The 26,969-nt window shown below is 44.6% G+C and overlaps 1 protein-coding gene across 2 annotated transcripts in view; it reads left to right on the top strand.

Annotated features, from left to right (window-relative positions):
• Positions 1–26,969, top strand: part of KLHDC1 (kelch domain containing 1) — a 1,015,549-nt gene that overhangs the window by 794,455 nt on the left and 194,125 nt on the right. For both annotated transcript variants that reach the window (XM_069208699.1, XM_069208698.1), the window contains one exon: positions 11,062–11,134. In XM_069208699.1, coding sequence (XP_069064800.1) covers positions 11,062–11,134 — 73 coding nt within the window. The remainder of the gene's footprint in view (positions 1–11,061; positions 11,135–26,969) is intronic.

Here is a 26,969-nt window from a genome sequence, read left to right as displayed (position 1 = left end):
GTTTCGTTTTATCATTTTTATTTGTAAGTTATACTGTATTAACATAATAATGCTTAATGATGTCTTTATTGCACTCTCTCTTCTCCGGTCCTTGATCCCTCATATGTATGATATGGTTGTTGTTGCTGATCCTCATCTTCTGTCTCTGATATGATGACTGGTACTTCTCTTTGATTTGCTATATTGTGCAACATAGCATGTGTTGCAACTTATATCAGGTGTATACTGGAGCGCACTACGACTTGTGTGGAGACAATGAAAGTGAGTTTTGAGTAGTCTAAATGTCCTTGCATTCACCTATCTTGTGGATTTATAGTTAGCATTCAAGCAACGCTCTCTTTGTATTGCATTGTTAAGGTATGGTGTACAAATCCATGAGCTCAAAGCATAAGCGCAGTCTCCTACAATCTAAAGAACAACATGCATAAGGTATAAACAAACTTGTGACCATATGTATCATATACCTATAAATAGCTAAGAACAATTACCTAGCAAATAGTTGTTTTCAAAATCTCCTCTAAAAGGTGTGCATAAATAAGACTGTTTTAACATAAAGGAATCTTGTGCTGCCTGGGAATCTTGCAACTATGTGTCTTTCTGTACTGGATGCGTTACAAAATGCCTGGATGTTTAGGGAATTCGTATTCTTCCTATTTCTAAAAAGATACTGATTGTGAGATGGCGGGCATATAAGAGCATGAGTACAATCTATAGTTACTGTACTTTGAGAATCCCACCTGCTGCAGCAGTTACACTTTAGTAATTCCTAAGGCTGAGGGGTGCAGTGGGAATAATACCTGCAATGGGGGGGATAGAATTGCCCCTAGGAGTGTTTCTCTCTAGCTGTGGCTTAATTTTAGCTTTGAGATCTTAAATAACTGCACTGCTTAGCCTGTATTTGTCATATATGTCTTACTCTGTTGGTAAACTGTAATTATTACTCTAAATATGCACTTCTGTCTCCTCCTCCTCCTCCTTTGGAAACTAGTCGATATCCTTATCCTCCTTGCAATAATATTCAAGGCAGCCATTGTGGAAAATGCTGATACATTCTGGGACTATTTATATCCGAAGCACCTGGTACTAACTATTTTGAGTTGGTGGGAAATAGCCCATGCAAAACAAGCATTCTAGAACTAGTTGCAATTTGCAAATGCTTCACATATTCAAATACAGAATCTGTAATAAGAAATGGCAAACTGTGACCTGCTATTTGGAGTCCCAAAAATACTGATTCGATATTTAGTCGTTCACTAAACTAACGAACCAAATGCCTTTCGTACATATAAAAAGCCTTTATACATCTCGCCCTGAGTGCTTTTTAGGCAGGGATGGGCACAGCCTCCGCTGCACATATCTATTTTTGAAACAAACAACGATAGACTTCATTTAGGGGTCGTAGTTGCGACCCCTGGCACTGTCTTACGACCCTCAGAGAAGGCAGAATCAGGGAATGTTGGGACAGCTCTGCTGGTGCTCCACTCGCCCTCTTTTCCGGCAATTTATTTTATTTCACTAATAGTGAATAATACTATTATGTAGTAAAAATGAAGTAGAACTAGCTGGATTTATGGCCTTTCCTAGTAAATAAGGCAAGTAAAAATTGCTTTTAAATATAAGTTGTGTGTGTGCTTGCCGGTGAGTGTGTTTATGTGAGAGACATTGTGTGAATGTATGTGTAAGCATATCTGTGCGTGAGTGAAAGGGAAGGTCAAAGGGCGTGTGATGTTACTTTCAGGGGCGGCTTCTCCGCTATGGCAGAGGAACTTACGCCCCCACCCCCTCTATCCAGCCAATCATAACGCTGCTTTGGGCCGCAGGGCAGGCTAGGAGAGGCGGAGAGCAGTGGCCACATTCATGTACGTTTATTTTTTTCATTCATGTTTTATTTTTTGCTTATTCCCCCACCCTGCCACTTTTCCAAATCGCCAGCTGCGACTGGTTACTTTCCGCTACCCCTAGCATTTTCCTGAATTGACTATTGCGAACAATAGGGCGAGTGTGATATGCAATGGAGTAGAACTGAGCGGTGGGGAAGAGTAAATATTTGAAAAACATATTTTTATGATAAATGTTTAGCTTTGTGGCTGGTCCAGGGCCTTTTGATAAAAAACAATTTAATTAAAACATTGAAACCTGCAACCTTCCCTACAGCTGTCTGGTAACATCCTATTGTTTTTACACATTCAAGTCGTGTGCCACCTTAATGAGAGCAATGATTTCAGAACTGAGTACTCAGGGTCCTCTGTCAGATGAAATCTCAGCCAGGTCTTACCATTTTCAGCCATCGTAATCTGTAAGGTTTACAGTTCCCAAATTAATCCACAGGAGAGTACCAAAAAATCTTATGTGCAGAATGCGACTGCAGTTTCATACCCTTCAGTTTAAGTCGAAGGTAGCTCTGACTTTGCTTATGTACAGATGATCCATGGAGCATACCCTCACTGGAAGGTGCGGGTGCAACTCTTTTACAAGCTTCTTGGGGACTTGTCAAGAATCAAGAATCCCCTTGGCTGCAGAAGGCATAACACACATCTATTAAAGGGAGTCTCTGCAAATTACTGATTTTTCATTGAGTATTGGAGTCACACCTCTCAAGCAGATTTTGAGATACACACTTGAGTGCTCATAAAAAAAAGTTAACATACTGTACACCAACACAAGCACCTAGGTTAATCGAATAATAAAAGGGTTTCCTGCTCAAGGACTTGACTGATTTTGCAGCAGAAGAAAAATAAAGAGTAGTGTGATACTGGGAGTTGCAGTATGGTATGGAGGGAGGTGATGGTGTTTGGTAGGGTGGAGAGGTACTGTAGTCTTGTGCATTGTTGATAATATGGTGTTAGTGGGTGATAATACAGTGTTGGGTGTTTTAATGCAATGATGCAGTGTTGAGGGAATGAAATGAAGAAGTGATGGCAGTAGGTGGTGCAATATTTTGAGTTTGCAGAACCAGAGCTAGTAAAGTGGTGGTAGGGATTGAAGTGCAGGATGTGATGATTCATTGGGGTTGGGTAGATGTAGGTGTTAGCGGTGGGTGCAGTCCCTCTCTTGTGTGTGAGGCAGCTGTGATAGAGATTTTTTGGCACAGATGCCTCACTTTTTGAATATTTCCCAGGCATCAGATTGAATTTGGAAACTTTATTGAAGTACCTTTGTGCGGCAGAAGGTGGTATCGTCGGGCTGTGCATCTATGACGTTCCGCTCTGGAAGTGACGTATAGGGCCTAGAAAGGTGCGCTGTCAATTCCTTTCTTTCTGCACCTCTAGATGTGGATTGGAGTTCTTTAACCTCTCAGAGACTTTTTTTCAGATATTTCTCCAAAAATGTCAACATTTTCAATAGTGTGCAAGGAATGTCATCCCTTAAGACAAAACAAACAAACAGATGTCTGTGACAGATCCCCACCAGTTTCGCCTGTGATCTCTGGGTCAAGCAATGACACCAAGACCTGCGGGCACTGTGCTTTGATGAACCAGGAAATATCACTAACAACGCAGTCAATGCAACGCTATGCATTGATCACGTGGCCATTACCACACGTTTGTTTACTGTGCATGTGTTTAGCACGCATGCCTTTACCATGCATATGTGTGTTAATGGAAGAGAGAGCTGTCCGGGCGGAACAGGAAGGAGCAGCGACCAGAAGAGAGAGTGGTAAGTAGGACTGGATATGAGTGGCAATGTAGTTGGTGAAGTTTTTAGGACAGAGTTGGGGTAGTTTTTAGGACAGGGCAGGGAAGGTTTTAGGCTTCAGTGTGGTTGTCAGAGATGGGGTAGTTTTTAGGACAGGGTAGGTTTGAGGGTTTAAGGTGGGGGGTTGGGGTCATTTTTAGGACATGGCGGTGTAGCTTTTAGGACAAGGCAGCTTTTAGGGTTTAGCGCAGGAGGGGTAGGTTTAAGCGTTTAGGTTGGGTGGTCGGGTGGATTTTAGGACAGGGTAGGGTTTAGGGCGGGGTGGGGGGAGTTTTTAAAACAGGTTAGGGTAGTTTTTAGAACAGGGAAGGGTAGCTTTTAGGGGTTAGGGTGAGGGGGTTAGGTTCGTTTTTAGGACGGGGAGATGTAGGTTTTAGGACAGGGTAGATCTTAGGGTTTAGGGCGGGGGTCGGGGTAGATTTTAGGACAGGGCAGGAATAGGTTTTAGGTTTCAGGACAGGAGTTGGGGTACATTTTAGGACAGGGAGGGGTGGTTTTTACAGCATAGGGCAGAGGGTCGGGGAAGGTTTTAGGATAGGGCAGGGTAGCTTTTAGGGTTGGGGCAGGGTAGTTTTTAAGGTGGGGTGAAGGTTCAGGGTAGTTTTTAGGGCAGGGTAGGTTTTAGGGTTTAGTTTCACGGCAGAGGTTGGGGTAGAGATCGGGGTAGTTTTTAGGACAGGGCAGGGTAGGTTTTAGGGTTGGGGCAGGGTAGTTTTTAGGACAGTGTGGGGTGGTTTTTAGGACACAGGGTAGATATTAGGGTTTAGAGTTGGGGTCAGGTAGTATTTAGGACAGGGTGAGGTAGCTTTTAGGACAGGGCAGGGTAGCTTTTAGGGTGGGGTGTCGGGTGGTTTTTAGGACAGGGCAGGGTAGGGTTTAGGGTGGGAAGTCGGGGTCAGGGTAGATTTTAGGACAACATGGGGTAGTTTTTAGGACAGGATAGGTTTTAAGGTTTAGGGCAGCGGGTCGGAGTAGTTTTTTCAGGACCAGGTGGGGTAGGTTTTAGGACAGGACAGGGTAGCTTTAAGGTTTAGGGCTGGGGTCAGGGTAGTTTTTAGGATCGGTCTGGTAGGTTTTAGAAGAGGGTAGATTTTAGGGTTTAGGGTGGTGGGTTGGGGTAGTTTTTAGGACAGGGTAGGGTTTAGGGCAGAAGCGGATGGTCGGTGTAGGGTACCTTTTAGGGTTTAGGGCGGGGGTCGGGTAGTTTTTATTACAGGGTGCAGTAGGTTTTAGGACAGGGCAAGGTAGCTTTTAGGGCGGGATCAGGGATGTTTTGTAAGTCAGGGGTGGGCAGGTTTTTGCCTTTCAGGGCGGGGTGGGGTAGTTTTTAGGACAGGGCAGGGTAGCTTTTAGGAAGGGGCAGGGTAGCTTTTAGGGTGGGGTGGAGGTTCAGGGTAGTTTTTAGGGCAGGGTAGGTTTTAGGGTTTAGTTTCAGGGCGGAGGTTGGGGTAGTTTTTAGGACATGGTGGGGTAGCTTTTAGGACAGGGTAGGTTTTATGATTTAGGGTGGGTGGATGTAGTTTTGAGTACAGGGCAGAGTAGGTTTTAGGGCAGGGTAGCTTTTAGGGTTCAGGATGGGGGGTCGTGGTAGTATTTAGGATAGAGCGGGGTACATTTTAGGTTTCACGACAGGGGCTGGTGTAGTTTTTAGTATAGGGAGGGATAGTACAGGACAGGGCAGATTAGCTTTTAGGGTGGGGCAGAGTGGCGGGGTTGTTTAGGACAGATCATGGTAGGTTTTAAGGTTTACGGCGGGCGGTCGGGTAGTTTTTAGGACAGGGTGGGGAAGTTTTTAGGACAGGGTAGGGTTTAGGGTGAGGGCAGAGGTTGGGTCAGTTTTTAGGACAGGGCGGGTTAGGTTTTAGGACATGGAAGATTTTAGAGTTTAGGGCAATATTTTGAGTTTGCAGAACCAGAGCTAGTAAAGTGGTGGTAGGGTTTGAAGTACAGTATGTGATGATTTATTGGGGTTGGGTAGATGTAGGTGTTAGCAGTGGGTGCAGACCCTCTATTGTGTGTCAGGCAGCTGTAATAGAGATTTTTAGGGACTGATTTTTGCTGCTGCTTCCAGCATCCATCTGAGTTTCTAGGGCCATCAGCCATGGCGCACCAAATCATATAGTTTCACTCTGCTATGCTCCAGCTCTCAATTCCCCACTGACTCCCTTTACCTTGCTTATGGGCCCCCTGGGAGCAGAGAGGCCTACCATCTGGATTAATGCTGGCGGGTTCTCCCTCAGCACCATCTGGCCCCTCTGTTGCTTCCACTCCTGGTTCCAGTATTGACTCTTCCCTCTGCGCCCTTACCCAATTCAGGCATGTTGACACCTAGGATGATTTGGCCGCACAAAAAGGTGACCCTGGTTGTCCTTTCTGACACCAACTTGGCCCCGCTCTGAAATTAACAGGTGCCCCAACTGAATCTGACTGAAGTTTCTGCTCTTGCCTTACCACCAGGCTGCCAACATTTCCTACACTCTCTTTATTGGCACAGGCTCTGACAGCAATCCTAATCTGGGTAATGAGTTTAAACAGCTTCCCACTGTGTCCTGACAGAAGTCCTGCAGCCTGGCCAGACTGCTCCTGAGCCTCCCCTACCTTTTAATGAGATATTGACTGATACCCTACTGGGGGTCTTGTGCTGAGCCATGTACCTGACCTTCGGTTATCTATTAAATTGCCAGACGCCATGGCAACTTGGCCTTTTTGCCACAGCACCCTTCTCCTGAGAACCTCATCGTACAGGCCTCCTTCAGCAGGACCAACCCCAACAATTTTCCTGCCGCTCCCCCTAACAGGGAAAGCGGGTGGAAACATTTGTTAAATGCCTATTTTCACCTGCCAGTTTAGCCCTACAGTCCATTAATTCTTCCTACTTACTTGCCATTACACTCATGCCCTCTGAAACTCAGTTGTTCAAGTCCTGCCAGTTGTTCCTTAGGATCTTCACTCTGTTCTATCACAGGCCATTCAGGATGGCCGTGATGCGGCCAAGGCCACGATTTGTTGTGGCTTCAACATGCTTGACTACGTTCAACTGGGTTCTTGCGCAGTCTCCATTCTTCTCTGATAGATATGCCGTTCACCTGTTCAGGCACAGGCTGATTCTGCCCTTGAATGCTTCAAAGGTGGGTAGAGCTATCGCTTGCTCTCTGGGCCTTTCTAACCAGCCTCGCCACGATCACTTCCAACATTACTTCTGTGGCTTTGGCCACAGCATTTGCTACTGGCAGCCCACCCTACCCCAACAGGGAGCCCAGCAAATGTGTGGCTACCAACAGTACATCCCACCACCCACACAGCCAAGGTCGGCTTGCTGCTTACTCCATACCCACCCTGCCAGAGCCCCACAAGCATAACCCATACCCTTGCAGGGTCACAGCAACCCAGAGGGAGGCAGAATCCACTGATTCTATCCATGCTGGCAAGCAGTCACATAGGACAGATGGGCCCTCCAAATTGCTGCAAAAGCCATGTCTGACCCGTCCTTTCACCTCCACCGCATCTTCCACCATCTACTCAACTATTGACGGAGGGCCATATCTCCATTTTGTGGCAGGAAGTGCAACCCCTTTTGGCCAAAGTGGCCTTTAATAGGGTGCCAGTGCCAAAAGTAGCAAGTGTTTTTTATTCCTACTACTTTCTGGTGCCCAAGAAGGACAGAGCGCTTTAGCCACAGAGCGCTTTAGCCTCTTCTACATCTGCATCCTCTCAATTTCTTTCTTCGCAAGAAGTTCAAAAGGCTCACCCTGGCCCAGGTCTTGTCTACCCTCAAATCTGGAGTCTAAATGGTGGTTTTGGACCTGCAGGATGCCTATTTCCATATTCTCATCCTGCCAGCTCATCGGCGCTACCTGCAGTTCGAGGTGGCAGAGCTGCATTTACAGTTTTCCGTGCTCCCCTTTAGTCTCACCAACTCCCCTCAGGTTTTCACAAAAGTGATGGTGCAGCACACCATTGGAGGTCAGGGGTTCTGGTCTTCCCCCTACCTCGACAACTGGCTGTTGAAGGAGGGTTTACTCCAGGTAGTCATCAGCCACCTCCATATAACCTCCTGTTATCTTTGGGGTTCACTATCAACATGCCAAAGCCACACCTGACTTCTTCTCAGATGCTCCCTTTCATCTGAGCCATTTTGGACATTGTTTTGCGTCTTGCCCCTGGTAAAGAGAGTCCAGGACATTTAGGCTATGATCCCTATTGTTCAGCTTTGGGCCTGGATTTCAGTGAAGTCTTGTCTGACGCTGGTGGGACTGATGGTCTCCTGCATCCAGCTAGTCTAGCATGCCAGGTGGCATATGCATGCCCTGCAGTGGGATCTGAAGTCCCAGTGGGCCTAAAATCGTGGGGACCTCCCAATGTGTCCAGATTTTGAAGGAGACTGAGAAATATCTGCAGTGGTGGCTTCTGGATTGTCCTGGATCAGCAGCAGACCCCTCTTCCTATCCCACCTACAACTTGGTGACTGATGCATCTCTTCTGTGTTAGGGTGACCATCTGACAAAGGTGGCGATCAGAGGCCTCTAGTCTCTTCTGAAGTCCTGTCTCCATATCAGTCTTCTGGAGCTGAGGGCCATCAGTTTGGCTCTGAAAGCATTTCTGCCATCTATCAAGTTGAGGCCGGTACAGGTGCTCACAGGCAGCACCACTGCCATGTGGTATTACAACAACGTAAGTGGGGTGAGTTTACAAATCTTGTGTCAGGAAGCCTTGCACCTCTGGAAATGGCTGAATCACTAAGGAATCTTCCTGGTACTGAACTACCTGTCAGGCTCATTGAACACCAGGGCTGAACTCTGCTTCGGCGCTTAGTGGACCACGAGTGGCAGTTAGAACTGAGGTTGACACACTCTTCCGCGAATGGGCTCGATCTCTTATCCACCCCCAAGAATGTGCAATGTCAGCATTTCTGCACATCGGAGTTTCCAAGGCGTCTCTCATTGGGAGATATATTCCACCTCCCCCTCCACTGGAACTCTGGGCTCCTGGATGCCTTTCTGCTGATACCACTCCTCCCCAAGTTCTGAAAAAGATCATGGCAGACTGGGCCCAAGTCATTCTAGTAGCCCTGGGCTGGGCACGGAGCTTGGTATCCGGACCTCCTGGGCTTGAGCCTCTGCCCTACGATCTCCCTTTGGGAGGATCTGCTATCACAGCAGAATAGTTGGGTTCTCCACCCTGTCTTCACAATTTCCACCTTCATGCGGAGAGATTGATAACAGCTGAAAGTGTTTGACCAACTTCCAGAGGTGGTTGATGGCACCTTGGCAGCAAGGCATCCATTGATGAAAGCAGTATTACTTGTTGGGACAAACTTGTGGTTTGGTGTGGTGCTTGCCAGATAGGCAAAACTGTCTAATATCTTGTTATTTGTTTGTCTCGTGCCCAGCAAGTCTTTCCTCTTGGAAAAGTTAAAGATAATCTTCCGTACCTCTCTGCCATCTTATGGTTGCCTGATCAACCCTCTTTATTTAATTCATCTGGTGAAATGCATTTTTTTAAAATGCCTCCTACATATGTTTCCCCTTCTCCGTTTGTGAAGCCCCAATTGAACCTCAGTCTTGTCCTTATGTATCTGATGTGTGCTTCATTTGAGCCGCCCCACGTTTGTCTTTTTCTGTTTTGTACAATCAAAACGGTATTCCTAGTTGCCATCACGTATGCACAGTGTGAGTGAGCTTCAGGCTTTGTGTTTATCTACCTTACACCACCTTCTTTCCCAACAAGCTGGTCCTGCATACTAAGGCATCCTTTCTCCCGAAAGTTCCACATCGACCTAACCATCACTTTGCTGGTGTTCTATGCTGTACCTCACCCCTCTTTGAAGGAAGATAGGCTCCATCGCTTGGACCCTAAGAGTACGCTCAGCTTTTACATCAGTCGCACCAAAGACCACCGGGTGGATCATCAGCTCTTTGTGGAGATTGCTGGTGCTAACAAAGGCAGTGTTGTGAAGAAGTGTACCATCTCCCACTGGATTGTACTCTGCATTAAGCTCTGCTGTGCACTGACAAAGAAGCAGCCTCTGGAAGGAATGTGTGCCCATTCCAACGGGACCAAAGCTGCTAACGCTGTGTTGAAACGCTGAGTCCATGTCTTAAATATATTTGCCAGGCAGTTACTTGGGCATCCCTCCATACGTTCACAAAACACTATTATCTGGGCAGCGAAATCAAGCCAAGCCTGGGTACTTTACCTGCTCGGTCCTGCAGGACGTCCTATTTTGAGTCCTTCCACAGCCCATCTTCCTTAGGTACTGCTTTGGTATCTATTCAAAATTGATAGATTTGGTATCTACTCAAAAGGTATAGAATATGTGGCTAGCAGCCACTATCATAAGAACAACTTACTTACCTTCAGTAATGCTCTTTCTGGAAGAGACTCACTACGGAGCTGCAAGGCTCCACATACAGCTTGCTAACATGCTACAAAAATTAGATAATAGTCTCTACCAAAATAAAGAGTGTCACCGAAGGTAGGTAACTTGTTCATTGGGGTTAAGCACATGAACTAACTACAGAATGGCTACCACAATGATATCAGTATGTCTGTGTTCTCCTGTCATTGCTAGCACACTGCACGCTAACGTCTTTGGTTTGATCTATGCATGCACAGAGCAACCAATGATACCATGATGTTTTTCACTATAAAACTGAGAACCTATAAGGTACTAATATAGGTGCATTACATGTATTAGAAAACTAAAGGTCTCTATGCCAGATGTCTCCAGTGGATTAATTTCAAATTTTAAGCAGGTCTCATTAAGATACAGATGAGGTTCACACTATACAAATACTGTAAATAAAAATATGGTGTCCAGAAAACGGGTACCTCCATTGGAATACAAGTCTAGCCAGACCTAAATAGGACTGATCAATCATCTAAATCTGTAATATATACTAATTAGACTATAGCGTGCTATAACAAACAACCTCAATATTGGAACTGTAATATCAGAGACTTTGGAATCTGTTAGGTTATGAGAAACCTGTTTATGGGACCCAGGGAGTGAAGTACATTTTTGACAGAATATGTGGCATGGTGTTTGCCTTCTTCAAGAGACAACAGAGGCCTGATCTGCCCAGAATGCCTTAGGATACAGGACATTTTGGTATCAGATAAATAAACTCTGAAGCAGCACAGAAAGGAAACAGAGGACAGTAAGTAGACTGGAGAAAGGACAGCAGTAGATAGCCCGGTTCTGTGAGGTGCCGGGAGGAGGGAAGTTAGGGTGAGAGGTTGGGATGGTGTATTCAGCCCAGGTTAATATGCCCACCATACATTGTTCTAAAAGGGGAAAACTGCCAGTAAAGATGACTATAACTGAAAATGTAATATGTTAAACATCTAACATTTCTTTGACAGGTGATGGATGGATTCACAATGTGACAACACGTGAGTGGAAACAGCTAGACCATTTACCTAAGGATATTCCGAGGTAGGTACATATATGTCTGTGCTTGGCATATGCGAGATAGTAAAGAATACTATTCATAACTGTTACTGTATTAAATGTAATATGTATTAAATGTAGCAGGTAACAAATGTATGGTGTACTGATCCTTTGAAAAACAAGCATTGGCAAAGTATAGTTTAAGGCAAACTCTGGTTATTTTTTCTAAGCATGTGCAGCAAAATATGTTTACAAAAAAATAAACAAATTTAAATGAAAGCATATTGCTGCCTAAAATGGTGATCATATAGTTGCAATACAAGTATTTTTCTTTTTTAAATAACCATCCTGTGTAATGTTAATAGAACAGTATAGATGCTTTCTAGAAAGCAGATGTATATAACCGGTATAGCTGTCATTTAGTTTTAATGCACATCACATAAGAAACTTAATTGGTGGTCATAAACGCTTGATTATTCCCAACTGCATTGCATGTAATCCGGAACACGGTTTTGTATAGTTGCCTTTCATGGAAACAGTAGAAAGGTATGTGTCTGTCCATGAATATAAAGATGTTGATATGTAATGGAAGCCTATCGGAGGCTTATATTTTTTCCTGAGTGTGCATATAACGTTGCCATTTTCGTTAAATAGTAATGTTGTGTCGATTTAAGGCCCTGGCAGGCACCCCTTCCCATAATGCATTGTACTGGTAGTTGGCTCCCAGAGCCTCCTGAGAAAGGAGCCGGAAGTACCTGTGAGGTTTCACCCCTCAAATATCTTCTTTTTTTCGTGTTATGAAATTATTTTTCACAATTTCACTAGACATATATGAATATCTCAGAATACCTGTGAGGTTTCCCACCATATTTTCTTTTTTTTTTCTGTCAGGAAATTATTTTTACTATTTCACTCGACATATATGAATATTTGTCACCGAGTGCACTAGTTTTCAGAACGTTCTGACTGAATGTTTTATTCAGAATGTCCTCTCTTTTCTCAAAGTGTTCTTTGTGTGGGGAAAGAAAGGCCGTTACTGATTCTCAGAAGCTTTGGGTACTCTCCCTTCCTGCCTCACACTATGTTAAGGGATGTGACTTTTGTCAGAAAGAACTTTGAAAGACAGAGAGGGGAATAGATTGAGAGGTATGCTTGAAAATATGAGAGAAGAGGGAAGACAAGAAAAAAAGAGAAGGATTCGCTAAGAATTCTAAGGAATTCCAGTGCTCCATATTTTGAACACATCACTTGAAGAAGGCCTATTTCCTTCTGCCTGAAAACAGGCTTTTCTTTTGCTCTTATTGAAGAAACCTAACACGGACTCGACTATACTGAATAATTTTAAGCCTATCTCTCTCTTAACAGCGGCTGCAAAAATCTTGAAGAAACTAGTAAACAGTCAGCTATCTTCCTTTGTGGAATCCAGTAGCCTGCTGCATGATTCACAGTCTGGCTTTCGGTCAGGTTTCAGTACTGAATCTGCCTTATTGCAGGTCACATAATACATTAAAAACAATCTGGATTTTGGGCGATCATCAATGGTAGTTTTGCTTCACCTCTCAGCAGCGTTTGATACAGTCTTGCAGACCACACTTTTAAACAGAATTAGTTTGACAAGTATTCAGGGTAAGGCTTTCTTATGGTTAAAATCTTTTTTGGTGGATAAATTGCAGCTGGATTCCCCTAAACCGCTTCTGTATGGCGTTCTGCAGGGGTCAGCTTTGAGTAACTCTGTATCTAGCAACTCTGCTTCAGCTGTTTGGATATTTAGGTGCGCAGCTGGTGGTCTATACAGTCGACGCCCGGCTTTCAAGAGCATTCACACAAAGCTCTCATTACAAAAGAGTGCCTTAAAGGAGTTGCTGGGTGGATAGATGCCAACTTCTTTAAATTAAATTCCAATAGAACAGAAGACCTTTTCTTGGGACGAAGTGGTCCACCTTGCCCTAGCATTTGGTGGCCAAAGGAACTCAATACCCCCATCCCCCCCTCCAGTTCCGACCTCCTCAGCCAGACATTTGGGAATAATATTTGATTCCTACCTTTCTTCTGCAGAAAATCAACAAGTATCATCAGTCTGATTTGCGAAGCATAAATCATTGAAGCAGATGCTGCATTTGGCTCCCGAGGACTTACGAAAAATGGTGATTCACACCATGGTAACCTCTACATCAGGCTATGCTAATAGTCTGTATTTGGGCCTTCTTGCTTGCCTGATCCAAAGACTACAGTTAATACAAGGTACAGTAGCAAGAGTGATTCTAAGAGTCCCTTATTGGCAATTCATCTCGCTTCATTTGAAGCATTTACCTTGGCTATTAGCAGCCAGTTGCATCAAATTTAAAGCCCTTATTTTTGCTCTCAGTCCTTTTTCAGACGAGGACCATAGTTATTGGAGGAAAAGATGCCACCCTTATAAGCAATGCAGATCGCTTAGGTCAAACAATCTCCAACTTCTGCAGATCCCAAAGTTCTTAAAGGCTGGGCGAGGGGGCAGATCTTTTACCTTTCTGAGGTCCATGCTGTGGAATGCACCTCCCGTTACCCTCTGGAGGGCTTCTTTGCTTATCTTTGAAAAATAATTAAAACCCTTTTTTTTCGATGAGGTGTAGATTCCTCTGTTCTGCTACCGCCTAGTCAGTCTCTTTGGCAGTTAATGCCGGGACGCCTGTTATGACGAGCTGTGCACTGTATACATGTTGTTTGATTGATTAATTGAGAAGGTGGCTAGAAATTACAGCCTCCCTTCTGACAAGAACTGCTATTCAGGGACATGCAGCGAGAAAAAAAAACAAGTGTCAGAGAAAGATGCCACTACCATTCATATAGCCATAGAAGAATGACAAAATAGACATTGCTCGTCAAGAGCATCGGTGTCAACATGTTGACCATTAAGGGCAGTTCTCTGGCTACTAATTCACATCATGCATGCTCATCAACCTCTAAACAGCTCCTCCGCTGTGCACTGATGTGAACTGAGAAGGCACAAGAGCGTCAAAAAGCCATTTGCAACCCTTCAAGGTCTTCATCCTTGGAACTGATTCCTCAGCTGGTCCTGATAAGCCCTCAATTTCCCAGGCCGTTGTCGACTCTGCAATAAATCGCAGACTACAAGGAGGCCATGCCGTACATTTTAGGTGTGTTTCTAGTGCCCTCTGGCATGCCTTGGCTCTTTGGATCTACATGGGGTCCATTGTGGTTACTTTGGACTCCTTCTACTCTGACCACAAGATACACATTGGTCCCTTCCACCATGACACCATTAGCGCCCATGGATGATCTGGTGCCAATGTAAAACTCTTAAATAAGTTCACAAAGTATAAACCGCTCAACATGACTTATTTCATTCATTGTGTGATACACATTTGTGGCCTCACGTTTGATCCCCATATCCACCAGCAACTATTCTGACCGGAAATGCCCCTTTCTTTTACCTCCTAGTCTAGAGATAGCCAGCAGATATATATGTGCTGTGCGGTAACAAAGCATTGAATGCTGTCTTACTTTATAGTACAAGAATAGGAATCAGCTAAAATTATTCTCTAATCTCAAAGTTATCAGTTCGTTAAGCGAGGGTAACCTTGCCGGGGCTAAGCAGATGTAGTTGAGAAGCTCCCTTAGTCGATGTACTCGAGCATTTCTACTGCGGCCATGATTTAAGATGGTCTATTATCATTTGTCCCATTGTCACTGTAGGCCTGTACCATTTCTTCCCACTGCGCTTGAGTGGGTGGCTTCTGTGTTTGTTGCTTTCCCCCCCTTGAAGGCTGTTTACTTTCTGCTCTGGCACAGTAATTAACCTCTCTCCTCCATTCCACTATGATGAGGGGCAGCATGGATTTCCTGTGCACTTTTATTGCCCGCTTAGCTAGTAACAGAGCAGGTCAGTGAATCTTATTGCTTTCATCGCCTGGGATACCTATGCTCTCTAGATTTGTTTTTCCTGTGGCTTGGGAGATAGCTTGTATCACTTCAACCCAGAGATAACTCAACTTAGCACAGCTCCAGGTAATGTGTAGAATACCTGCAGGTACGTAGTTGCATCTGGGGCAATTAACCAGCGTTTTGTCATAAATCTGATTGCGGTATCCTGGTGTGAGGTAAGCCCTATGTAGTATGTGGAATTGAATAAACTTAGACTTTTCATGAGTATTCAAAAATTTCCTGCCAAGTTCTATCATTATAGACATGACGTGTCTTTTTTCCATTTACTTCTAAGTAAGTGTAAGACTACTCCTGTTTATTCATGCATGGCATTGTAGAGCCATGTAATCAGCCAGCTCTCATGCTCAGTTCTGTATAATATTTGTATTACTGCGTATGTTGCTGGCTCAGTGCTCTAAATGGCCCATTGTTTCCTATGTGTGTGTAGAACCCTGCCATACAATTGAAACTGGCCCATCAGTATATCATATGTGTCAGTAAATGTCCAAAGGTTCAGAATGATACCGTCCTCAAGGAGTTCTCCTATGTTGTGTAACTTGGACTCTTCTCATTGAGTCAGCTTTCTAGCAGTGAGTGCATCCGGCCCAGTAGGAGTATCACTGGTGCATATGGTAGTACTGAACGTGTAGATGCTATGCTTCGCTTCAGACACTCAAGCGCTGTTGTAGTAGAAGCAGGGTATGTTTCAGGGCTCTACCTCCTGGGAAGAGTATTTTGTGCAGTTTCTCTCTTTGTATCTGCATGTTTGAAAGTCTTGTTTTACTTAGGTGATAGCCAGGTAGCCAATACACCACCCGCTGGATCTGTGCTGGCGTGCGTTGTCTTATAAAATCAGGGGCTCCCATGTCACCTCTGTCGGAAAACAGTTTTAGTTTAGCTAATCCCATCCTTCGCCTCTCCTTTCCCCAAATCAGTTTCACTAGTAGAATATCCAGCCGACGAGGAATGATAGTCGGTATCACCAATGGCAAGTTTACAAATTAATAAAGAAGATAGGGGAGCATCAACATCTTTGCTATTGCAGTGGGACAAGCCATCGAAAGGTGTAGCGTAATCCAGAATCCAACCTGAGCTCACGAGAAGTGTATAGCTTTTCCAAGATTTCCCTCCAGCAGGTCAGATTCCTTGTGGTGTATATGGATTCCGAAGTACTGAAATGTGTGTGATGCCTACTGAAGTGCTGGGCCTCCCAGGGTCACCTCTGGCTGTACCTGAGCCTGGTGTAGGGGAGGGACACATGATTTACTACAGTTGACCTTAAGGTCAGACACCTCGCAAGAGGCCTGTTGAAGGTTCAGTACCAGCGTTAAATCAGAGCCGGTGTCTCGAACATACAGCAGCATGTCATCTGCGTACAGTGAGGTGGCATGCATAGTCCTGGTCAGTGGGATTTCCCAGCATGGCCCTGGTTTTGCATCTTTGTAGCCAGGCGTTCCATTGCAAGGGCAAATAATAGTGAAGTCAAAGGGCACCCTGACTGTTTCCACTGGCTGATTTGTAGATGTCTGAAATTTAATGGGTCATGCTGTGCTCTAGCTATTGGTGCTGTATAAAGGAGTTTAATCCTGTTTATAATTTAACTTCCAAAACAAAAACAAGTCAGCACTCTGGTCAGATAAGTCCAGTGTAGGGTGTCAAAGGCCTGTACAAATTCCAACAAAAGCTATTAGGCCAGTGCTTTGGAGCTCCCTAGAGTTTTTGATAAAACCTAATATTAAGAGAGGTATTTCTCTGGGCAAGAAAGCAATTTCATGGATAACTTCAGGCAAAATAGGGAAAAGTCTCTCCGCTACTATTTTAATTAGAATCTCGTATTTTTTTGTATTAAGGATTGATAACGGACGATATCAGAGCAATTTCGGTGCTTCATATAATTTGAGCACCTTCGGTACCAATAGTGACTTGTAGGTGATAAAATTAGATAGGCAAGCCATGCGAACATGGTGTTTTGCCCTTTACTTGAGCGTGAATAGCATGCCGTATTTCTTGATCTGAATTTGGGGCTCCCAATCACTCAACTGCCTCTTTTGCCCTTTACTTGAGCGTGAATAGCATGCCGTATTTCTTGATCTGAATTTGGGGCTCCCAATCGCTCAACTGCCTCTGGAGATATATGGAGCCGAACGGCAAAAGGTGTATATGCAGTTAACATTAAGCTCATTGGTGTTGGAATGCTAGTTCCCAGTATTGGCCCCAAAAGATTTATTTCTCTCTGCTTGTATATGGACTATCTCCCATCCCACTGTATAACAGACATTTTAGAAGGCTGTCTATAATCCACGCCAGAAGTTTCTTGGCTTTATCGCCTTCTGAATGCATTCTCTGTGTGTAAGTCGTTTGGTAGATACATGTAAGCAGTTCAAGCAACTCAGTGTCCACATTATATCCCCCACTGTATTATTTTAGATACAAGTGACTCTTATTACTACCTTAATTGCTTCTCATTCTTGTCGGCGAGGGGAAGCAGTACCCTCGCTGTCTTGGAAATAGTTGAGTTTTGCAATTCTCGGTGTATCCATTATTACTGCATCCTCCAGCCCCATTAACTGCAGTTTCAGGTAGGGACCCTCCCACAGTGCAGCCCCAATTCCTGGGATCTGATCTGATAATGTTTTACCAATGTATGTTTCATGATGGACATCCGGCTGCAGTGTTTCTGAACATACCAGTTGATGTAATATGGCTTGCAATCCAGGAGGGAGTAAATAGAAGGAGTACTCTTTCATCTTCTCATTCTACACTACCAAGTATCAACCAATGCCCATTTGTGCAACCACTATTACTCCAGTATTGGAACTTTCATAGATTCACATGCTTGAATCATTCCCCGTCGTCGAGATGGGAGTCCCGGTATAATTTTCATAAGTAATGTTAAAACATATTGAAGAGACAAAGGCCCTAGGCCTCTTCAATTTGATAGTCTATCAGAGTCATTTTGTGAAAAAGGACCAAACTTGATCCTCCACCAATCAGGCGACAGCACCCTTCAGAACCTCCTGAGAGAAGCTCTAGCACCTCAGATTTTCTACCGCACGTCGTGCTAGGGAGTCTCTTCAGAGCTCTGCTCTGTTTTCACACCTTTATTCAGCTCTTTTTCTCTCAGAGAAACTCATTTATTTGGATTTGTCAGCTATTTTTCAACTATGTCTGACAAGGAAAAGAAAAGTCTCTTTAGAGACTGCAAGACTTGTGGGAAGAAAAGACTTCATTCTGAAGATCCTCATCAAGATTGCATTTACTGCCTCTATCCAGATCATTCAGCCAAGGACTGTAAGATTTGCCGTACTTTTTCTTCTAAGACCTTAAAGGATAGAGAAGGCAGATTATTAATATGGCTGCAGAAACTGAAACATAGGAAGGATCCAGTTTCTGATTCTGAGAGTGAGGAATCATCAACATCCAAGAGATCAACTAAAAGGGCAAGATCACGCTCTAGATCTCCCTCACTAACCTCAAGGAAAGCCCTAAAAAAGACTGCCTCAGGGTCTTATAAGGGTCGCAGCCCATCTTCTTCCCCAACTAAACTCTCAAGTAAGGAGGGGAAAAGACATTCTTCCAGTTCTGAGAGGCACAGGAAATCCTCATCTGTTCCACCATCTGTGCCTTTCAAAAAGCCATCTTCTGTGACTGGAAAAAAGGCCTCGTCGACGTATTCCCCGTCGACGGCACCGTCGGTGGGTGCATTGCCGACGACTCCAGCTACTTTAGGTGTTCCATCGTCCTCGGCTCCGTTGGCGACATCGTCGACGAGTACATCACCGTCGACGAGAACTACAACGACGACTTCAGCATCGACGACCGTCTACACCTCGTCATCGTCGACGGCGCTGATGTCAGTGTCAGCTTTACCGTCGACGACGACTTCGTCGACGGTAGACTCGTCGGCGAAGCTTGCGGCTATTAAAATAACAGTGCGTCCAGCGTCGACGGCACCGTCTACGACAAAGTCAGTTTACACGTCGCCGACGAGGGAAAAATATAAAAAAATAACAGAAAAATTAACTCCAACCCACACTTCACCTAGTAAGGTATCCTCCCTGGTACCAGTACATCTTTTGGAGGGAGATGAAGATTCAGATGAAGATGGGCCTTTTGGTACAGCCCACAGCCCCTCTGAATTGAATGTAAAATATCAGGAAGAGGAGGAATATGAGGAGGCTTATGATCGCCAGGCTTCCTTGGAGCATCAGCAGTATCAACAGGGAACGTATATCCCTTCCGACCTGCTTACTGGCCTTAGAGCCATGTTGGTGGATTATAACAGAAGGTTTCCTCCACAAGGAGAACAGCCTCATCCATCGCCCATTTCTGGTCCTTCTACTCCACATCAAAGACCAACGTCTTTGCATCTCACAGATGTGGCCACCCCAGACATGACAATTCCCCAAGACACTGACATTTCAGAAGGAGATCAAGAAGAAGGAGAGCTCATAGATACTCACTCAGAGTGGGACGAGTATATTATTCCTGCGCCATCTTCTCCTTCTCATTCGAAGGTGGAGTCCCCACCTGAAGACATTGGAGGTTTTCACAATCTCTTAGAGAGGGCAGCCAAGCGTTTTGCATTACCACTACCTACAAAGCAAACAGATTGTTTCCTTTATGATTTTAAAGAGCCCTTCCAGAAGTCTGTGCGCTCCATCCCGATGGTGAACTACTTGTGGGAAGAAGGCCTTAAAGTCATGACTAATCCAGCAACAGTCACAGCAGTTTTACCACGTTTGGATAAGAAATACAAAGCTCCTAATGATGCCCTAACATGCTTGACAGGCCATCCTCCTCCAGATTCGGTAGTAGCTCAAGCGACTCAAAGAAGATCAAAGAATCCTTCTGCTCCGATTTCCGCGCCCCCAGATAAGGAGGGTAGAAGGCTAGATAACATAGGAAAAAGATTCTCTTCTATGGCCAGCCTAGTGCTTAGAGCTGCCAACTCCTTGGCTATTTTGTCTCGATACGACAGACAGCTTTGGGCGGATATTGCACCTTTCATTAATCAACTGCCGGAAGACGTAAAATCAGAGGCAAATAAGACTGTGCAAGAGGGTCAACGCACGTCTGCAGAGCTTATAGACTGTGCAATGGATATAGCGACCACTGCTTTCAGACAGCTTGCAGGTGCTGCTGTATTAAGAAGACAGGGCTGGCTCAAAGCCACCTCATTTCGTCCAGAAGTCCAGAATAAGATCCTAGACTTACCCTTTGATGGCCAAGCGTTATTTGGGAAACATGTGGATGAAGCCCTACAGTCAATTAAAACGGACACAGACACTGCAAGGTCACTAGGGACCCTGCAATATCGGAATTCGTCCTTTCGTCCTAGGGGGCGCGGCCAGCCCTCTTACAGAGGGGGATATCAACAACAGAGATACTCTTCCTATCCATCTTCTTCACAACAATTTCGGCCATACTATTCCCAAAGACAACCGACTCAACCAGCCTATAATAGACCGGCAGGCCGTGGACGCTCAACCCGCCCTGCTAAGGATTCAGCCCGTAGAACCTGATGTTTTCGAGGCGCCGGCTACGCCCAGTCTTCCTCCTGTCACCCTGGGCGGAAGAATTTCCTTATTTCTCAGTCAATGGCAAACCATTACGTCAGACAAGTGGGTCCTACAATTAGTGGAACAGGGCCATACTTTAGAATTTGTCCAGAAACCTCCCTCCAACCCTCCCCGCAGGATACCCTCAACAACTCAAAGAAGAGGTCTACAAGCTCCTTCTCAAGGGAGCTATAGAGAAGGTGCCTCGGGATCAACGAGGAACAGGATTTTATTCCAGGTTCTTCATAATTCGAAAAAAGCGGAAGGATTGGAGACTGATCCTCGATATAAGGCAACTAAATGTATACCTAAAGAAGCAATCGTTTCGAATGATCAGCCTGCAAGACATCCTTCTGCGTCTCAATCAAAGAGATTTTATGTCATCGCTAGACCTCAAGGACGCATACTTCCACATACCAATCCACCCTGCCCACAGAAAGTATTTGAGGTTTACCGTAGCCGGGAGCCATTATCAATATCGCGTCCTTCCCTTCGGGCTCAAATCAGCCCCAAGAATATTTACCAAATGCCTAGCACCAGTGGCAGCCTTTCTCAGGAGAAGAAAGCACCAGGTCTTTCCATACTTAGACGACTGGTTAATAAAGGCAAAGACTTACACAGGAGCACACAAGTCAACAAGAAAGTGCGTTTCCTTGCTGACCAATCTCGGATTCACGATCAACTGGGAGAAGTCCAACCCTCTACCAGGCCGCAGTATTACTTTTCTGGGAGCAAAACTGGACACGGAATCCGGCATCGCATGTCCCACGTTAGAGAGACAACAAAGGTTACTAACCCTAGGGAGTTTCATACACAAAAGACAAAAGGTTACAGTTCGTCTCTTCAAATCACTATTGGGCATGATGTCTTCATGCATACCTCTGATCCCTCTGTGTCGGCTAAAGATGCGCCCCTTGCAGGAGCAGCTAAACCGTCAATGGCTTCAAGTATCAGGAACTTTCGAAGACTAGATACAAATTACTCCGATAATGATCAAAACTCTCAAGTGGTGGTCTCAAAAGCATCATCTCTCAATCGGTCTCTCGTTTCTTCAACAGCCAGCCCCGTGACCATAACAACAGATGCCTCACTGGAAGGCTGGGGCGCAGTATTACAGGACCTGAAAATAAGTGGCAAATGGCCAACTCATCTGGCATCAAGGCATATCAATTGGCTAGAACTCAGGGCAGTGCACCTTGCCTTACAAGCGTTTCTCCCAAGAATCCATGGATCGCGAGTGGTGATAAGAACGGACAACACCACTACGATGCACTATCTCAACAAACAAGGAGGTACAAGATCTCTCACCCTCTCCAGGGAAGCCCAAGCGATCTGGAACTGGGCCTCGCAGCAAGGCGTCACACTATCGGCGGTGCACTTGCCGGGAATAAACAACAAGGCAGCAGATGCACTCAGCAGGCAGAAATCGGACTGCCACGAGTGGGAACTAGACTAGACGGTACTCACCCAGATTTTTTTCCAGTGGGGAACACCAACAGTGGATCTGTTTGCGAAGAAGGACAACGCCAAATGCCAGTTCTTCGCAAGTTGGCATCACCAAAAGGGATCTTGGGGGAATGCGTTTTCGATAGTCTGGTCAGACATCTTTGCTTACGCCTTTCCTCCCATTCCGTTGATCCCAAGGGTCCTCACGAAGATGAAAACAGAACCGTGCACTCTCATACTGATAGCCCCGTACTGGCCGCGCCAACATTGGTTCACAGAGCTCCTCATTCTCTCAGTCAAACCTCATATTCCGTTGGAGCCGTTACCTCATTTACTAACAATGAACAGCGGCCAAGTTCGACACCCCGATCCGCAGTCAATGCGGTTAGCGGCATGGCTCCTCACCACAGAGAATTTGAGCATTTGAATATCCCGCAGGACTGCAGAGATATTTTGTCACAGGCCAGAGCGGATAGCACTAACAAGGCGTTTCAGTTTCTAGCTCGGCGTGGATAGCACTGTGCTGATCCAATGCTTAAAAACTTTGCTAGATAAACAGACATTTGAGGTGAGCAAATCTAGAGTGTCGCTGGTGTTGCAGGGTGCTCCTTACTAGAGCTGCTCTCCACCTAAACTTGGGAACTACCCAGAGTTCTCTATTCTTTTTTGCATAATTTATGCAGCACTCTAACCCTGAAAGGGATTTGTTTTTACTTATACTGGGTGCTCCCTTGTGTCTGGACAAAGCTAAACCTCTCTGATGAGCTCTAATGAGAGCGAAACACGTGTCAGGGGTTGCTTTTACTCATTCCAGGTTGGCTTGGATGGTATTTTACCAGTCCAAAGCTGTAATACTGTGCCTGGAGTGGTAAATGGCTTTTGTCATTTTACAGCTCGGCAAGGTTGACACTGTGTCAAACCTATGCTTAAAGACTTTGCTGTACAAATGGCAAAAGACTTTGTCACTATCTAGCTCGGCGTGGATAGCACTGTGCTGATCCAATGCTTAAAAACTTTGCTAGATAAACAGACATTTGAGGTGAGCAAATCTAGAGTGTCGCTGGTGTTGCAGGGTGCTCCTTACTAGAGCTGCTCTCCACCTAAACTTGGGAACTACCCAGAGTTCTCTATTCTTTTTTGCATAATTTATGCGGCACTCTAACCCTGAAAGGGATATGTGTATATATATATAGATAGATGTAGGGACATATGTCAGTACACTCATATACTTCATCAATTTATACATGACGATGATAAGGTTTTGTGGTCTAAGATAACCTGTTTATTAAAGGAGTTGTCATTTTACAATGTGCATAGTTATTGCTTTCTACTCTGATTCAAGCATGTGAATCATAGATTCACATGCGACCCACCCACCTCCCCGGAGAAGCTCACTTCACCTCTTTCTTTCTAGTAGTACATATACTCATCGTAGTATACGCACTTGTGCGTGGAAAATCTGAGGTGCTAGAGCTTCTCTCAGGAGGTTCTGAAGGGTGCTGTCGCCTGATTGGTGGAGGATCAAGTTTGGTCCTTTTTCACAAAATGACTCTGATAGACTATCAAATTGAAGAGGCCTAGGGCCTTTGTCTCTTCAATATGTTTTAACATTACTTATGAAAATTATACCGGGACTCCCATCTCGACGACGGGGAATGATTCAAGCATGTGAATCTATGAAAGATTCCAATACTGGAGAACTACAGTTACAGGTAAGTAACTTATTTTCTTCCAATGTCTTGCAGTTACAGGTAGCCAGTGTGCTCAACAGTGGGTGGGGAGGTAAGAGCAGTGACATTGAGCACACAGTTGAAAGCCCCTCCTAATACTCAGACAGTGTCAATCCACCCCACCTTTGTCAGTGATAAGTCTGCTAGGAAACAGGATTGGTCTACAGTGAGCGAATAGATGCTTTCCAGCAACACATGGTGCCTGTTTCGTTGACCCCCTGAGCAGAGTTTATCTCCCATTTTGATCCAGCCATACCTTTTCAGACATAAAGTGCACCCCACTCTGAGCCAGATTGCTGCTCCCCTAGCATATGGTTTAGAATATTTACGTTTCAGTTTACCAGCCTCATTCTCGGTCAGGTTTTTTCTTGAAGAAACACAATTTAGGCTTCTCATCTTCCCATTTGAGACAACAACGTGTACCACTTATTTGCTGATTCTAAACCCCAAATGTTCCATGTCATGAATAAATACTAACCCATAATCTATTGTAGAGTAAGGGTCATTTATGCATGTCAATCCCAGTACAATCTCACACTGGGATGTGTAATGCGTGCATAGCAAAGCGTCTTCCATTGTGAATCACAGCAGGACTTCTCCAAGGCAATGACAGCCTTCCCCCCAATACAAGGTCACGTATAGAACTACTACATGACCAACAAAGAAGAACTCCATAACATTAAGAATTAGTCAACAACTAATCGGGAGGAAGAGTCACATAGATTGGGCTGTTGCTTGGGGGAAGTAACCCACCAACCACCAAATGCTATTACGAAGTAGGCCAGGCACACAGCCCATTCAAAGAATTAACTATGGTAGTATAATAGAAGCGAAGCTCAGTTAGTAAAGTATTTTGGAGCAAAGCAGCTGGCTCAACAAGACTTCTCACCAGGCATATGCTCATTACTGTGCTGCCTCACCAGCTGAATGCCCTAGTTCTCTCAGTTCATAATACTTTACTCATATATTGGTCCATGCGTTCAGCAGCGGACCACAGTACCTGTGGAGAGTTATAGATACCTGTATGCCTACAGGGCATGCACACAAAGAAAGGAGCAGACGTTGAGTCTACACATAGAGTGCAGCTGTTAAACTGGTTCATAGGCATAGGAAGGCTCATGTTTCAATAAGTTTGTCTGCTGTTAGCGGTGTAACAAATAAGGAGGAGCTGGAGTCTGTCTTTAAAGAAGTTTGTCTGCTGTTTGCAGTGTCACCAATGATACCAAGCTGGAGTCTTCTTTGGAGTCTGACCCACTGACTCATCCTGTATGCCATCAGTGGACAGAACCCTGTTTAACGTTCAAATAGCAGCTGCAGATTCAGTAATCGCTCTATGCACCCCCTTGACTTGTGAGAGTGAGGTAGTATTGCACAGTATCTTCCTCATCTGCCATTTGGGGTTGCCTCTTTGCTGTTGTGGTTTTCCCCCAGCTCTTCCTTCTTGTATTACCTCCATAAGTTGATATTGGTTTGTCCAAGTCCAGGCATCCTCCAGGTTAGTGATGAAGTGGGTATGCTGATCGACCAATATTTTCAGTTTAGCTAGAAATATGGGGGTGAAGGTTAATTCAATGCCTAGAGTTGTTTTTTTAACACTCGTAACATAATCTCTCTGGGGTTGTATAGTCAATGTGAAGAAAGGAAATCTCATTTTGGAGTGGTCTATTTGTAGTGGACTACTGGATGTGGCCTTCCATAGAATGACATCACAATAGCAGAGGTTTTTTGCGACAATATGCCCGGTTGGTGCTCTTGGGGTGGGGGGTGGTCTTTTGGCCATGACTCAATGCTCTCTTTTAACTGCAAACATAGGCGATGAACCTTGGGGTTACACTTCGTTCTGAAGCTAGGTTTCACATTCTCAGGCATATCCACAGTGTCCATGTCGTTGTTCCTGGCTTGTCGTTTGCCATCTTTCACCTGGCTCTCTAGAAACCTTACCCAGTCTGGAAGATCCTGCATTTGTTTCACTGTTTGTTTGTTTGCTAGAGTAGCTCCTTTAAAGAGCCCTCTTTTCATTTTAGCCCCAGTTTATGCTGAACTATGGCCATTTATCTATCTGTGCCTATCTTGCAGCCCTCGTTTCACCTATAGCTGCCAGGATTTGTTCCAGTATGTCAGGAGCTATTTCACTCCCTTTTGGTTGCACGCAAACAACTAGAACAGCTGGGGTTGACTCACCAGTAGACACAGCTTCTGATATTATTTTCCAGAGTGCACCATGTTTTTGATGACCTTGGAAAAGTAGACTGTTCCGTAGGCACTTACGACCATTTGAGTACTAGTGTCATTGTTGATTGTTTGGTAGAAACAGCCCACCAAATGCAGCTGGGAGTTATCACCTAGTCTCACTGGGCTGGACCGAGCAGCTTCTGAGCTTCAAATTAGTTTGTTAACCTCAGCGTACAGAATATAACCGGTGTGGGTAAGGGTGTGATGGTGTACAACTTCCTCCCTCCTGGAAACTTCTAGCTATACCAGCGCCACCTGGTGGAGTGGAGTTTCCAGATCCAGCCTTAGCGCCGGAGGAGTATTCTAAGGTGAGGAACCTGTGCTTTGAGTATCCACCAGAAAGAGCTTTACCAAAGGTAGGTAACTTATTCTTCTTAGAGATATGCACACTTTAGGACTTGAAGGAATTCAATGAATTTGTAAATTACCAAAACTAGATTGATTGTTATCCAGACATTTCTACAACAACCAAAGAGCAGCTAGCCTGAAAGAAAAAGGGCTTTGTTTTTTTTAAATTATTTTTTTATAACAACTGGAAAAGTGCAGGTAGTCACTTGAATGCTCTTGGTCAAATTAGCCAGCACAATCTATTGGTCTTGACCTGAAACTTATATTTTGTGCCAGATACTTGTTTTTATCTTGTATGTAGTTGTTCAGTGATTCTTTCACTATATTTGCCTTTAGTGCTATTAAGAAGAGTAAAATCAAAGTAGGCGTTGTCCCAAATTTGATGTGTTTTAACTGATGAAGGTTCTTGGTTCTCTTCACTTACGGTATATCATTATTTCCCCTGCCTACTTCACTTTTTCATTTTAGCTCACTCACTCAGTCAATTTAATTTATCTCTTCATTAAAAATAAATGGAGTACAGAATTATAGAGCCCTTCTTATAGTTCCCAGCTAAGCTAGTCATTCACAGTACACTGCCAAGGAGAAAGAAAGAGTTGGTGTGCCTATTAATTATGAGCCTGTGAAATGCAGAAAATA

Source organism: Pleurodeles waltl, chromosome 9 (assembly GCF_031143425.1).
Source record: "Pleurodeles waltl isolate 20211129_DDA chromosome 9, aPleWal1.hap1.20221129, whole genome shotgun sequence".
Taxonomy (NCBI): Eukaryota; Metazoa; Chordata; class Amphibia; order Caudata; family Salamandridae; genus Pleurodeles; species Pleurodeles waltl.
Note: the sequence above shows the minus strand (reverse complement) of the source record. Positions and strands in the feature narration are given on the sequence as shown.